The sequence below is a fragment of the Papaver somniferum genome, unplaced genomic scaffold (assembly GCF_003573695.1).
Source record: "Papaver somniferum cultivar HN1 unplaced genomic scaffold, ASM357369v1 unplaced-scaffold_6, whole genome shotgun sequence".
Lineage (NCBI taxonomy): Eukaryota > Viridiplantae > Streptophyta > Magnoliopsida > Ranunculales > Papaveraceae > Papaver > Papaver somniferum.
The window spans coordinates 801,278-815,389 of record NW_020648748.1 but is presented as its reverse complement, the minus strand read 5'-3'; the positions used below and the strand labels follow the sequence as shown (position 1 = coordinate 815,389).

Below are 14,112 nucleotides of genomic sequence, written 5' to 3'. Positions count from 1 at the left end.
GAACATAGTTGATTCTTGTGCTTTCCTTTGTGTGTGTTTGAATGTTTTGCATGGTATACTTGGAACCGTAAAATTATAAGTCAATGCATAGACTTCCTAGCATAGGCTTCGTACCCAAATTTAGTTTGGATCTTGAACACAAAAGTGAAATGAATATGCTATAAAATCTTTTAACACAAATATTCATAGTAATTTTAATCCCTTAGAATTAATTCAGTTAGGCCTAGTTGACATGAGTTCAACTCAAAACCACTATGGTAAAAGATGGTTTATAACTTCCGTAGATGATTGTACGAGGTACTATCTTGTATACTTGCTTAGGGATAAGGATGATGCCTTAGAAGCCTTAAGATGTATAAACTTGAAGTTGAAAACCAATTAGAAGCCTTGAACATAATAATTGTATCTTTAAGGAGATAATAATTTCCATGTTGATTAGTTCAGGATTACCTGCGGTCTTGTGAGAGGAGGCATCCCTTTTAACTAGTATATCCTGAATATAATACCCTTAAGGATCGGATTAAACTCCATATGATTTATGGAAAGGTAGATGACCTTATTATGAATATGTCAAAGTGTGGGGGTGTTTGACTAAGATTTTCATTCCTCTTTCTAAAAGAACTAGATAGAAAACAAAAATGTTGATTGTGTCTTCATATACTGAGTATACTTCTACATATAGATTTTTGGTTGTGTGCTCTGATTTTTCATACTTTAGTGTGATTTTTATGACTTTGTTGTGAATACTATTACATAATATACGGATTTTGAGTTCTTTGAACATGTTTATTCTTAAACCTGTACCTCATTAGAGATGTGTTGTTGATCCCCTAGATTTATTTTCAAATAGTCAGAACTTATCTTAATGGAAGATGAAGTTAAGGTTGATCCTAAGAGAAATAAAAGAATTAGACTTGACACTTCTTATGAAGACGACTTCATAACATACCTATCTTAGTCTAAGCCCTGGACTTGTAAAGAAGCCTTGATATCTACTGAAACCCCATTCTGGTAAGAAGCTTCATTCAGTGAAATGGACTCAGTCCGTCGAAACCTGACTTGGGAGGTTTATAGTTTACCTCCAGAGAGTAAGACCATGAGATGTAAATGAGTCTTTAAGAGGAAACATTAGGTACATGGAACTGTATAAAAATATTAGGCTAAGTTGGTAGCTAAAGGCTATAAACTAAAAGAAGGTGTATATTTCCTTGATTCTTATTCACATGTGACGAGATTTACTTCCGTTGAGATGCTAATTATTATTGTTGTCATACACAAATTAGAGATACATTAGATGGATGTTAAGACAACTTTTCTAAAATCGTGAATTAGATAAAGAAATTTACATCTACCAACCTGAGGACTTTGTAGTGAAAGGTTATGATGACAAAGTTTGTAACTTGAACAAAATTTTGTATGGTTTATAAAATAAGCACGTAAACAGTGACATGGAAAATTTGATCATGTAATAATGTGTAGTGGATTTAAGTTGATGAATCTGACAAGTATATTTACAAGTAACTTGTTAAGGATGCCTGTGTGATTGTATGCTTGTATGTCGATGATATGCTTATACTTGATAGAAACATAGATGTGATTAATTCCACTAAAAACATGCGCTGAATGAGAACGTTGACTTGAAAGACTTAGGCTCTGTTGACGTAATCTTAGAGATGAGGATTAGAAAATAATCTAACATATGTAGTCTTAGTCATTCTCATTATTTTGAATTTGTGCTTAAGAGATACAATCAGTGTGATTGTAAGCCTGCTTGTACTCCGTACCATTATTTTTGTAGACTCAACAAAAAAGGGTAATGGATTATCTTAACTTGAATATTCAAGAGTCATAGGATGTCTGATGAATTTAATGAACTGTAAGAGTCCAGAGCAATAGCATTCAGATGCACTGAGTAGAGTATTATGGTACCTAAAATACTCTATTACCTTTTATTTGATTAATCAAAGGTATCTTGCTGTCCTTGAGGGACTTTGTGATGTAAACTGGATAGTTGATTCAGAGGAGTCTAAGTCTATGAGTGGATATGTTTCACTCTAGCATCAGGGTTTGTTTTTGGAAGATTTACAAACAAACATATATTGCTCAATTCATTATGGAATCTGACAGTATTGAGTTAGATAAAGCACGAGAGGAGGCCGAGTGCCTAAGATGCTTTTTAGAAGACATTCCTCTCTGGCATAGGCCTGTGCCAGCTATATCTATACATTGTGTTATCCAAGCTATAATAGCTAATGCTTAAAATAACTAATCTCAATCGGCGTTATTTCCATTGATTGGATAAAGTCCAGGGAGAATATCGGCACAATATTTGACGAAAGGTTTATCCCAAGAGATAATTAGAAATGCATCGAAGGGGAAGGGTCTTAAGCTCATAAATTAAACCTTCCATGAAGGATACTCAACCTTGCTGACTGGAGATCCCAAGATCAAGGTTTCGAATGAGACAACTAATTTGTGATGGGTAAAGGTAAACACTATCAGAGAATTTTATTCTCTGTCCCTTCCCTATGGTGTAGACGTGATCGTGAGACTGTATGTGACGGATGACTTTTAAGAAGTCTTAATGAGTTTTATAGTTTTAATTTAAGATGGAAGTGGGTTGTAGCAGTAACACTCTTTATGGAAACTCACCTATCTGAATGAGGAAGTGGGCTGCTTCCTATGAGAATATGAGCTTTGATTCTCTAGAGCATTCTGAGAAACAGGATATGTCCAGGGCCAAATTGGACAAAACGACACGAGCTTGGCAACAATCTTGGAGATATCACCCGTGGTTGTTATCGCGAATTACATCAAATGCTAGCAGTTCAAGACATAGTTCACTGTCTTAGCAAGTAATTCCGGTAATATCTCACTAAGCAAAGGTTCAAGACCTCATGGACACCTCTGCCTAAAATGGTATTTCCTGCGCTTTTTATGTGATTTTCGCTTTGATCGTTTTGGTATTACTGGAACTTAGGACCTAAAGGTCACTAAGGGTTCACTAGTTCATGCTTTTTCACTTTGGTGAAAGATACCTATAGTTTCACCATGTGAGAACTAAAGATGAAAGCTCTCAATACTATTATGATTTATGCAATCCATAGTATGACCCTGGGGACAACACACTTTTGTGTGAGGCAGAGGACGTAGAAATGACTAGTATGATTTTAACACTTTCACGATTAGTCTGTTTGGATCGTGAGGTTGGGATGTTGATTTACCAAGATCTATCTGTGTTTTCATGTTTTATTGAGTTTTCATTCATGTGGGGAATTGTTGGGAAACGATTAATAAAAAAATAATTTTATAAAGTTTTAATAAAAAATTATAATTTATTGTTTTCTTTTGTGAATGAAACTTTTTAGTCCCACATTGTGGAGTTTCCATTTTTTAGTAGTTTTAAGAAACTATATAAACTTTTTAGTCCCACATCGGGGAGTTTTTCTCCTTAAGTTGTATTTGTCAATTATATAAACAAATTCACTACTTTTGTAAAATCTATGGGAAAGGGGTTGCTCTATATTTAGAGGGACCCCAAGGGAAAAAAAATATTTTATATTGTTTTCTCAAGCGTTCGAGATTTTCCTTTATGGTTTTTTCGGAGTTGCCAAGCTCAAGTTGAGCATCTACTACATATGCTAGTAGTAGGTGTATTAGAGTGTTTTATCCTGGAGATATCCGTCCTGTGAGGGCTATAGCATCACTCTTGAGTGTAGCCGGGCGCTAAAGTCTTAAGGGAAACGTGTTGAACACGTGACTCACTCTGTTTTTTCCAAAGTTTTGCCTTGTTGATGTTGCGGAGATATGGGGAGCTCATTCGTTTCATCAAATCGATCACTTCCATTATAAAGGAGCTAAGTATCAATAACTTTTTGCTTATTTGATTTTTCCTTGTTTTTGATTATTGCATTCAACAAATGGAAACTTTAGTTAGAGGTTTAATAAATAATACAAGGGAATATCTTGCAAGCTTAGTGATTTTTATCGGTGATTTAGTAAGTACGTAGAGTTCGTATCCAAATTGAATAATGTTCAGTGTGAAGGCTGTTTAATTAAAGAGTGAAAAACGCGTAAGCTGATACCTGCTCATAGTAGTGTGCTGAAATAGTTCAACAGGTGTGCGTCTGTTCCACCTAGTTTCTTCCATGTTAAGTTAAGTAGATCAGAATACTTAACAACTTTGCAATATCCGCCAGTGCAATCTGTCATAGTGGACGTTATCGGTTGTTGATAACATCTTAGAATAAAAAATATATTATACATTTTTATAACGTACGAACTTATTCAACTGACAATACCACTCTAAAACAACAAGTACCAGTATTCAAGAGATCAAACTTATCTCCTCTGCCTACCACAACTAAAGATAGCAATGATTTTGAATTCTCCACTCTTGTTACAGAATCCAATCAGATGTCCGTACCACCCATGATTTATAATTTTATTTGATTGGTACATTTAACCAATTCTTAGCTAGCTAGATTTACATAGAATTCATTCTTGTATCGTTCTCACTTATCATCTAATTCGATGTATATAAACGGTTAATGACTAATTTATTTTCTGCTGAAGGAGAATTTATTAATTTGCTCATTACTTATACTGTTGGTATCGACTCCGTATAGCTAGTTCAGTCTGATTGTTTTTTTTTGTTTTGTTTTTTCTTTTGGTAATCTAGAAAGCTTTAATGGCGAAGTCCATAATTTGAAGTCTGAACTTAATATTACCAGAGTTTGATACTCAAGAAGAACGTGTAAAGGGCCGGAAATTCGATACTAGTTAGAAATTGTGTTTGAAAACTAATTCTATGGAATCAATTGATTTTCGATGGAAGTATTTTGTATTACAAGATCAACCACAAAACCAATAGTTAGAAAGTTATTGAACGCTTTGAAACCATCATATTAAGGGTTGCTTATCGTCTGGAGAAAAACTTATTTAAAACCCAACTTGGAGCTATTTGACATGACATTTTACTCTCTTTTTTTCCTTTCAATGTTTAGATTCTACAATACGAGTTATTCTAATAGTTCTAAGGGCAACTGCAATGGTGCGATCAAAACCAAAGACCAAATACCAAAAAAAAGATCAAATTTTAGGTTTAGTCCGTGGCAACAAGCAACGGTACCCGACTAAAATTTGATCGAGCGTAACTCAAATATCCGTCCCACATAACTTTCATCAGGCGAACACTATATGTTCGTCCCTCTTTTTTTTATAAAATTTTTTTTCATGGGACGAACTAAGTATGTCCGCCTCATTTTTATTAAAATTTTTTTTAAAACAACTTTTCAAGGGGCGGACTCTAGTATGTCCGCCCCATTTTCTCTATTTTAATAAAAAAAAAAAAATTCAAAGAGCGGACATATAATGTCCGCCTCATTTTTTTTTCTTTTTTTAATTCAAAAATTTTCGTGAGGCGCATTTTATACTTACGCCCCACTCCCGACGAACTTTTAATCTCCGCTCGACCAAATTTGGTTTTGGTCTTGGTCCCAGACCAAATATAGTCTGAAATTTGGGTTTTGGTCCAGATTTTAGTCTTTAGTCCGTACCACTGTGTCTCGTTCCTCGACCAAATAAATGGGTTTGATCGCCCACTGTGGATGCTCTAAGAGAATAATATGCATTTATCTTATAGAATTATTTTTCTACTACCAAATGCAACCTTATACGAGTGAACACCGTGTGCAACTAAATACAGAATTCTTTAATGTAGTCTCACTTAGCTTGTCATGACATGACATCGGAATGAGTTTCTTAATCTATCAAATTAGTAGATATGACGATATAAATCATAAAAAATTAATAAGATTAGTACGACTTAAAATTGTCCTAATGTTAGCTTAGCTAGTGCATTAATCAGCACTTTTAGATACACGCATTATCTAGAAACCTTAGACTGCTACGACGGCAACTAATACATGCCTAACACTCTATCAGTGACCAAATCATACAACATTGCTCCAGTCACATGATTTGACTTATGATCAGAATACTTACCTGTTGGAACAAGTTCATGGTTTTACGTGGATATGGATGCCGTACACCAAGGTTGATTCATACCCCAAGTACTGAATTAGACCGCTGCAAATTGTCAAATAAACTTGTGTGCGCCTTGACTTTTACTTAATACTGCTTTGTGATTGGTGTTCCATAAGAATCTTGAATTGTAAGTCTATACCTGTCTAAATCAGCCAGGGTTACCCATTTTGGAGACTACCTTGTATAAGATAAAAACAAAGGAAAAATCTAACTATGAATATATATGCAACCATTAATAGTTATCACTTGCTTGTCACTTGAAGTTACATACCCGTGATTGGTCCAAAGAAAATCGTAATTCAAACACTGCATGTCATCCATAATATAGAGAATCAGAGATACTCACAGTTTCACACAAACAACTGTATCGTTCAAAGCTAGACTAATATGAACAGTTAACTAAGGAGCATCTTAATGGAAAGCTTCCAAAGCTAAAGAAATAATTAATTACAGCGACGGGGTGACGCATAACCATTTTTCCTTTTCGACTGTTCAAACTTCGTACTTCCAGAAGAGCTTTCAAAACACAAAGGGCTTATTCATGGATAGTTCCTTAGAGTATTGAATAGATACTCGTCTACGGTGTTGTGTTGATCATGTTCGTTCTTCTACTCAGCGGAATGACTTATCATGATAATCTTTTTTCTATTCCGATTAGTGGTGGTGTTGCTAATTATTTAAAGAGTAAAAAATTATTTTAGACAATCAAATGATTCTGTTAAACTCCAATTTCCATATAAGGTATTGAAAAAGTAGAGTAATAAAGATGAAGCTTCGTTGTAAACTAACGCTTTCATTACTTTCAAAAAAAACGGAAAATGGGTCATTTGTTCAAATATTTTTAAAACATGGTTCTAATGGACGAGTAAAAATTAGTATGGGTGAAATGGACACCAAATAAATAGCAACAATGAAACTGGATTCATCCAGGCTTAAACTTAAAAATGAGCGAGGATGAAACTGGATGCATTCTAATGTAAATTAAAAATACGAAAAAGTATTTGAAAATGGGGAGGATGAAACTGTTTACATTCTGACTATTTTTAAAATTTCGTCCATTTAAAAACTGTATCAAATTTTACATGTCTTTTTCACCCAAAAATTATTGATTTTGTCTTTTTAACCAAATTTGTGAAAAAAATACTACGGAAATCTACTAACTTACCCAGAAAGTTCCCAGCTGCCTTTATGCATACCATTTGAGACTAAGGTTATTTTAGACATTTTTCAGTCAACAGAACTTTCTTATTCCTTAGTCGGCTGTAACTATATCTGAAGTTTGAATACATCTACAGCCGCTCTATATATATACGCCTTCTCCCGATTGTTTTCTCCATTCAAAACAGAAGCAATTAATTACACACTTCAACTCCCCCGAAAACCCCTTTATATTTTCTTTTCTAAGAACCAAATCATAGTTTCGAAACTAAAAAAAAATCTTGATATATCCTTCTATTTAAGTAAATCACTACAAAGTCATGATGATGAGTAACAAGAGAAGTAGAGGAGAAATGGAAGATATCAGCATAGCAAACATGGCAAAGTTCTTGATGTTATTATCACGTGAGCAAGGAGATCATGTCGATTATCGATCCGTGGTTCAGGCACAGAGGATATCAATGAGTACTCAGAGTCGTGTTTTCGAGTGCAAAACATGCAATAGACAGTTTCCGTCATTTCAAGCATTAGGAGGACATAGAGCGAGCCACAAGAAACCTAAGTTAATGGATCCATCAACATTAGATGATCAGCAACAAGAAGCAAAACCAAAGATTCACGAGTGTTCGATTTGTGGGTTACAGTTTGCTATTGGACAGGCCTTAGGTGGGCATATGAGAAGGCATAGAACTGCCATGCTTGAATCTTCATTCACAACAGCAGCAGGATTGTCATCCTCTTCATCTGATGTTACAACTGATGATACTACTCCAAAACAAGTACCCGTATTCAAGAGATCGAATAGCAGCAGGAGAATTCTGGGTCTGAACTTGGATTTGAATTTATCTGATCCTCTGCCAACAACAAAAGATAGCAATGATTTTGAGTTCTCCACTCTAGTAGCAGCAACCAAAAAGATGTACACACCACCCATGTTGTATAGTTTTATTTGATTAATATGTAGAGTTCCTTCTAGGCAGCTAGATTTTACATAGAATTCATTCTTTTATTGTTCTCATCAAATTCCATGTACTGAAAAGATCGATGATACCTGTTTTTATATATATTAATTTACATTAAAAAAAGAGAGATTTTTTTTCCTTTATCAAATCATTTGATTGCACTTCCATCCATCTAACTTGTAAATTACCAACTGATTATAAAAATTAGACTCTAAATTCCCACGTAATCCAGCTCAGACCAGCAACATATACTTATGATAAGCAAACACTCATTGTTCATTGATATTAATAGCTTATTTACGCGTTATGGAATTTACTCATCGATCATTAGGTAGTTAGATATTGTTATTGTTTGTACCAGTACCAAAATATTGAAGCAAAACGGCAGAAAGATACCGAAAGCTAATAAAGAAGGAGGGTCGGAGCTAGATATTTTTCTTTTTTTTTTTTGTAAGCGTGACCAATGCCAAATAGGTCATTTAATTGTATTGGAAATGGAAAGTTCTCAAACGTTAAATGCATGAATGCAGTAAATCAGGAACAATAGGGTGACCTCGCTTGGCCACTCCTGGCCTAAGGAATTATGGATAGCTCCGTCCCTAAAAGCAAAGACCACAAAAAACTAGATCGAACTCCAGATCATCTAGAAACCTTAGAAACTAATACCACATGAATCACGTTCCTTCCGCTTAGTTGTTCGAATCGTACACACTTGAATGAATGTCTGTAACTAAAGATGTATAGTTTATCCTTACGATTTCAAACAAACATTTGCTAACTCAAGTACCAAAATACACGGTTTTCTCCTCTCTTTTTTTCCCCTAAGTAAATAGACGGGTTTCTCATTGGCAACTAAATGTAATCCAACTGACTGGGTTAACTCGGACTATTTAACTCGTCGAACCAGTCTAGAATCTCAAGTTGGTGGGTTGGTTTGACTAAAGGACCCAACTGCCAACAGCCAACATCTGAGTGTATAATTAATGAGTCAAGAAATCTCCGTTCTATTTTTATTTCATTTTCACACATTATGTACGAATTATAGTCTCAAACCGAGCAACCAACCCAAAGACTAGGCCAATGCTGCAAATTACACATGCCGTTATAGCACCAACTATGGACCCCCATCTCTCAGCAACCCATTCAATTAAAAGCTTAGCATGATGAAATACAGGCAAAACTAACAGGAAGCTTCATCCTTTATATACTCAGACCGAGTCGTTTTTATATAAGAAGTAGGTTTGATTCCGTATTTCATCCTTTATATATACACACACTGAGTCGTTTTCATATAAGAATTATAAACTCACACCGAGTCGTTTTTATATAAAAAGGTCTGATTCCGTATGGTTGTATGTTGACTCAGAGACTCAGGCAGAGGCGTTTTAATATTCTTTGAGTTGCTAATTGCTGTACTTTCCAAAGCCACCGGCCAACATTAATTGAACTATAATAGTTTGGAGTCTCTAAACCACGTTAAAAACACGAACGAGATTCTATTTGATCCTTTTACACAGATTTAAATATTTTTGAAAGGTTGTTATGGGACAGGGGGGCACTTGTACACTTTAACTCTTTAAGGAAAAAGGGTACACTACAATTGTTGTTGTGCAAAATCGTATCTTCCATGTTAGATTCTGACAACATGGTCTCATTTTTAATTCACTTCCTCCTCGAGAGTCTCTGTTTCTTTCTTTGTTTATGAATTTCCACGGCAAGGAGTTTCCAAGCTAGCATTGTTAGTTGAGTTCTTTCACAAATCTGACACTAACTTGTCAATTTAATGATCACTTACCAAGAAAATCCCCAACTAAACTTCATATAAAGCAACACGTTGTTTTGCATTCTCCACAAAGCAACACGTTATTATAGTCGGCTATGAAGACATGATGAGTAACTAGAGAAGTAGATGAGAAATGGAAGAAAGCAACGCATCAACCATGCATGGCTAAGTGTTTAATGCTATTATCACGTGACCATGGAGAGAGTGACTCCTCGTTTCAGCAACAGACGAGTGCTAAAAAACGGTTTTTACGAGTGCAAAACATGTAGTAAACAGTTTCCGTCGTTTCAAGCATTAGGAGGACATAGAGCTTCCCATGATTGAAACTTCGTCAACAACGGCAAAAGCAGCAGTAACAACAACAGTATTGTCATCTGATATCACTGACATAACTCGTCAAAAAGAAGTACTATTGAAGAGATCAAATAGTAGCAGGAGAGCAGTTTTGAGTTTGAGTTTGAATGTGAGCTTATATGCTAATGATTAAGAATTCTCTACGGCTAATGTAAAAACAGACAAATATATTTCTATACCATATCCATGATTTATAGTTCAATTTAATAATTATGATCAGAATCGTCTAGCTAGATTTTACACGAATTCTTGTATTATCCTCAATAAATCTATCTATATAAATGAATGGTGAGAATTGACTCCAAAGTTTCGCCAAGAGTGGTTTTATCCCTTCTCACTTCATACTTTGGTCACCATTCCATCCTATAGTTGTAGTGCATGTGCATCACACCAAAAGCATCTTCCCAAAGAATCTGTTTTAGCTCTTGTGGAAAATCATCTGGTTTAATCTCATCTGTTCCATCATTCCCAGGGCTAAAGGAAATGCTTTCTTTCTTGTTCTCAACTTTTTTAAGTCTATTCTTTTTTTCCATTTTTGCAAGATAATATGCAGCCTCATTCAAAGCTCTTGAATAGTCATTCAAATTACCTAGCTTTTGGCCGGATTTAAGTGTCCGAACTTTAATTTCCCGCAATACAGGCACCAAACTCAGATCACAGCCCTCAGAACTAGAAAAATAATCAAAGCACTACTTGCAAATATCACCATCTAGATCAACTGTGTTCCTACTGTTGAGATTATTAGTCACACATTATTTGGGCATCTAGGATCCTGCGGTTTATAATCTCTTAGGCCTCTCCACTCATTGCCAATTGGTTTTGAGTTGGATGCCCGTATTCTAACATGGTATCACAGCAGGCTATTTGCGATGAGTCATTTGACCGCGCCTTTACTCCGCGTCACCCGATTTGATTGTCCACGTGTTAGACCCAACGAGGCTACACGTGAGGGGGAGTGTTGAAATTATTAGTCTCACATTATCCAGGCATCTAAGATCTTGTGGTTTATATAATCTCTTAGGGCCTCTCCACTCATTGCCAATTGGTTTTGTGTTGGATGCCCGTATTCTAACACCTACATTCAACAATATGACAGTTATTCGATCAATAAGATATGCAACTTTAATCGAATTGCACCTGACACGAAGTTCACCAGGAAGCTGATGCTTCTGAGCTAGTGTTATACCAGCCTTTACCACTGACGGACCTACAGCTGGGCTAAAGAGGGTTTTAGCCCGGGTAGTCCTCCCAGTCCATAAGTCAAAAAAAAAAAATCATACTCCACCAAGGCTTCTAGCCCGGGCCTTAAAATCATGCTAAACAAAGACAGTGCGGCTAGAAGGGTTTCCGCGCGTGAGCACATATGGAAAAATCTAGGATTGTAGGATGATGTATCAAAAGAGCAACTGATTATGATAACATTAAAAGTTTCTTTGCAAATGTATATTGGAATATAGGTTTTCTGACAACTTGTTTGTAGCATGTATTATTTTGTATTGTAATTACTTATATGAAGTTTTAATACAATACAATCTTCGTACAAAAGATTAAAACATTAAATTTCTGCCTGATAGTACTAGATGTTTCTTGATTACTACCAGATTTGTATTGCAGAACAATGTGGTGGGTTGGGGAAAGTCAGTGTACGTATCCAAAACAAGGTGGGGGAAAATAAAACTTTTTCTTGATTACTACCAAATTTATTACACTAATATATGTAAGAGATTTGAGATACTTTTTAGTGTGATTTGAATTAATTATAGTCACACTTATTAGTGTGGCTACTAATGTGTAACAAAAGAATAACACCATATTATGATATTATTATGAAACTTATATGTGTGATATTAAATAAGAGGTTACACTTATTTGTGTAACAAAATGTCTAATTTGGTGTAGTGTCTTCAGGAAAAAATCTCGACTAACTGTAATCTAAAACATGTTGTGGAAAAAAAATTTAATACAACAGATTCCGTGAACTTTGAATGTGATTAAGTTGTAGACCATAATCGACACAACAATTAACACAAACTTTGTTAAACGATCATGTTGTGGACTTGAAGATGATACAGAGTTTTCACTTGACGGTGGTTGGCGACCTTTTTTGATGCAGCCCCACCATGCCTCAAATTAAACTTTCAAACATATAACAATTTTGGACTGCATATTCGTGAGAATTGAAAGATGAACGCAATGAACCAGCAATCGGCGAGTGAATCGACTTTATTGCTAATGTAAAGTGGATGACTAGAGAAGATGTTGATGTTACAGAAGATTTTCTACTGATTTACATTGACAGTGTGCTGACTTGACTAGTTAGATTAGTTTGGCCCAAATCCTAAATCATTTGTTGAACCATATCCAATTAGTCAGGTAAGGTGAAATTATTTGTAGTTAAAATTGAATAAGTTGAAAAAATCCAAGAGCTTATGGCTATGTACATGAGGCTCAGACGTGGCGATTCTTCTAAGGTACATGCGGCTCGGTCGGAAAAAACGGCGTGGATGTTCGCTTGAGCTTGATATAACAGTTTGGATTCACTTAAGGGCAATTGGACGGCCACTTTAAAAGTCTGTCGGCCTTGGTAGCCGAAGATGGCGAATATCGATGGAGAATAGGTGATTGTCGATGTCGAAGATGACTTGGAAGTCTCGTTGACTTTATGATATTGTATTAGATACGAAGTCATGCTGTGAGTGGGAGGTGGCATTACACTGATGACGTAATGTTGAAGAAGATGGCTCGACCATATCGGCTATGCATGGTGAAGTTGGCTCGGCATATCGGCTTGGTGATTGTGGGTTGCGGATTGCAGCCTTACTGGACTTAGACAATTGACTAGAGTCCAAAAACTGGACTGTAATAGTTATTACGAAAGTAGGCTACAGTCGTTCGATCAACTGGACGTAGCAGTTGAGAGGATAACTAGTCTGCTACGGTTGCGGTCAACTATAGTGCAGTAGGTGCTGGAAAACTGGACTACTGTAGTTCGATCAACTAGACTGTAACAATTTTGAGATAAAACTGGATTGCTTCAATTGCGATAAACTGGATTGCAACAATGGCTGAGAAACTAGACTATCTTAGTTTGATCAAGTGGATTGTACCAGTTGTTAGAAAAACTATACTGCAGTAGTTGCGATATACTGAAGTACAACAGTTGCTGAGAAACTGGACTACAGTAGTTCGATCAATTATATTGTAGTAGTTGTGAGAAAAACTAGATTGCAGCAGTTGCGATCAATTGGACAGCAAGAGTTGTTGAGAAACTGTATTTCAACAGTTCAATCAACTGAACTGTAGGATTTGTGAGAAAAACTGGGTTGTAGCAGTTGCAATCAACTGGACTACAACGGTTGCTGAGAAACTGGATTACAACAGTTCGATCAATTGGACTGTAGCATTTGTGAGGAAAATTGGACTGTACTAGTTTTGATCAACTGGACTGCAACAATTTCTGAGAAACTGGACTACAACAGTTCGATCAACTGGATTGTAGCAATTGTGAGAAAAACTGGATTGCAGCAGGACTGCAGCATTTGCTGAGAAATTGGGCTACAACAGTTCCATCAACTGGACTGTAGTAGTTGTGAGAAAAAATAGATTGCAGCAGTTGCGATCAACTGAACTGCAACAGTTTGTACTGTTCTCAGTACTAATTGCAATCTAGATACAGAAATTAGAGAAGAATCAAAGACGACATGAAAGAATAGAAGGGAATTGAAGAAGAATAAGACGAATTAGAAAAGGAGAAGAAGAAGACGATCTGGTTCAGGTGAACACAGTCAAAGGGGTTAGAGATTCATT

At 35.8% G+C, this 14,112-nt stretch overlaps 1 protein-coding gene across 1 annotated transcript; it reads left to right on the top strand.

The window, feature by feature from the left end:
• Nucleotides 1-7,402: 7,402 nt before the first annotated feature.
• Nucleotides 7,403-8,285, top strand: LOC113343571 (zinc finger protein ZAT12-like). Its single transcript, XM_026587721.1, has one exon. The coding sequence runs from the start codon at nt 7,527-7,529 to the stop codon at nt 8,157-8,159; it is 633 nt and encodes a 210-aa protein (XP_026443506.1). The 5' UTR covers nt 7,403-7,526; the 3' UTR covers nt 8,160-8,285.
• Nucleotides 8,286-14,112: the final 5,827 nt, after the last annotated feature.

What these genes read in the sequence shown, in the direction of transcription:
- LOC113343571 (XM_026587721.1), top strand. Translation starts at nt 7,527, where the DNA reads ATGATGATGAGTAACAAGAGAAGTAGAGGAGAAATGGAAGATATCAGC.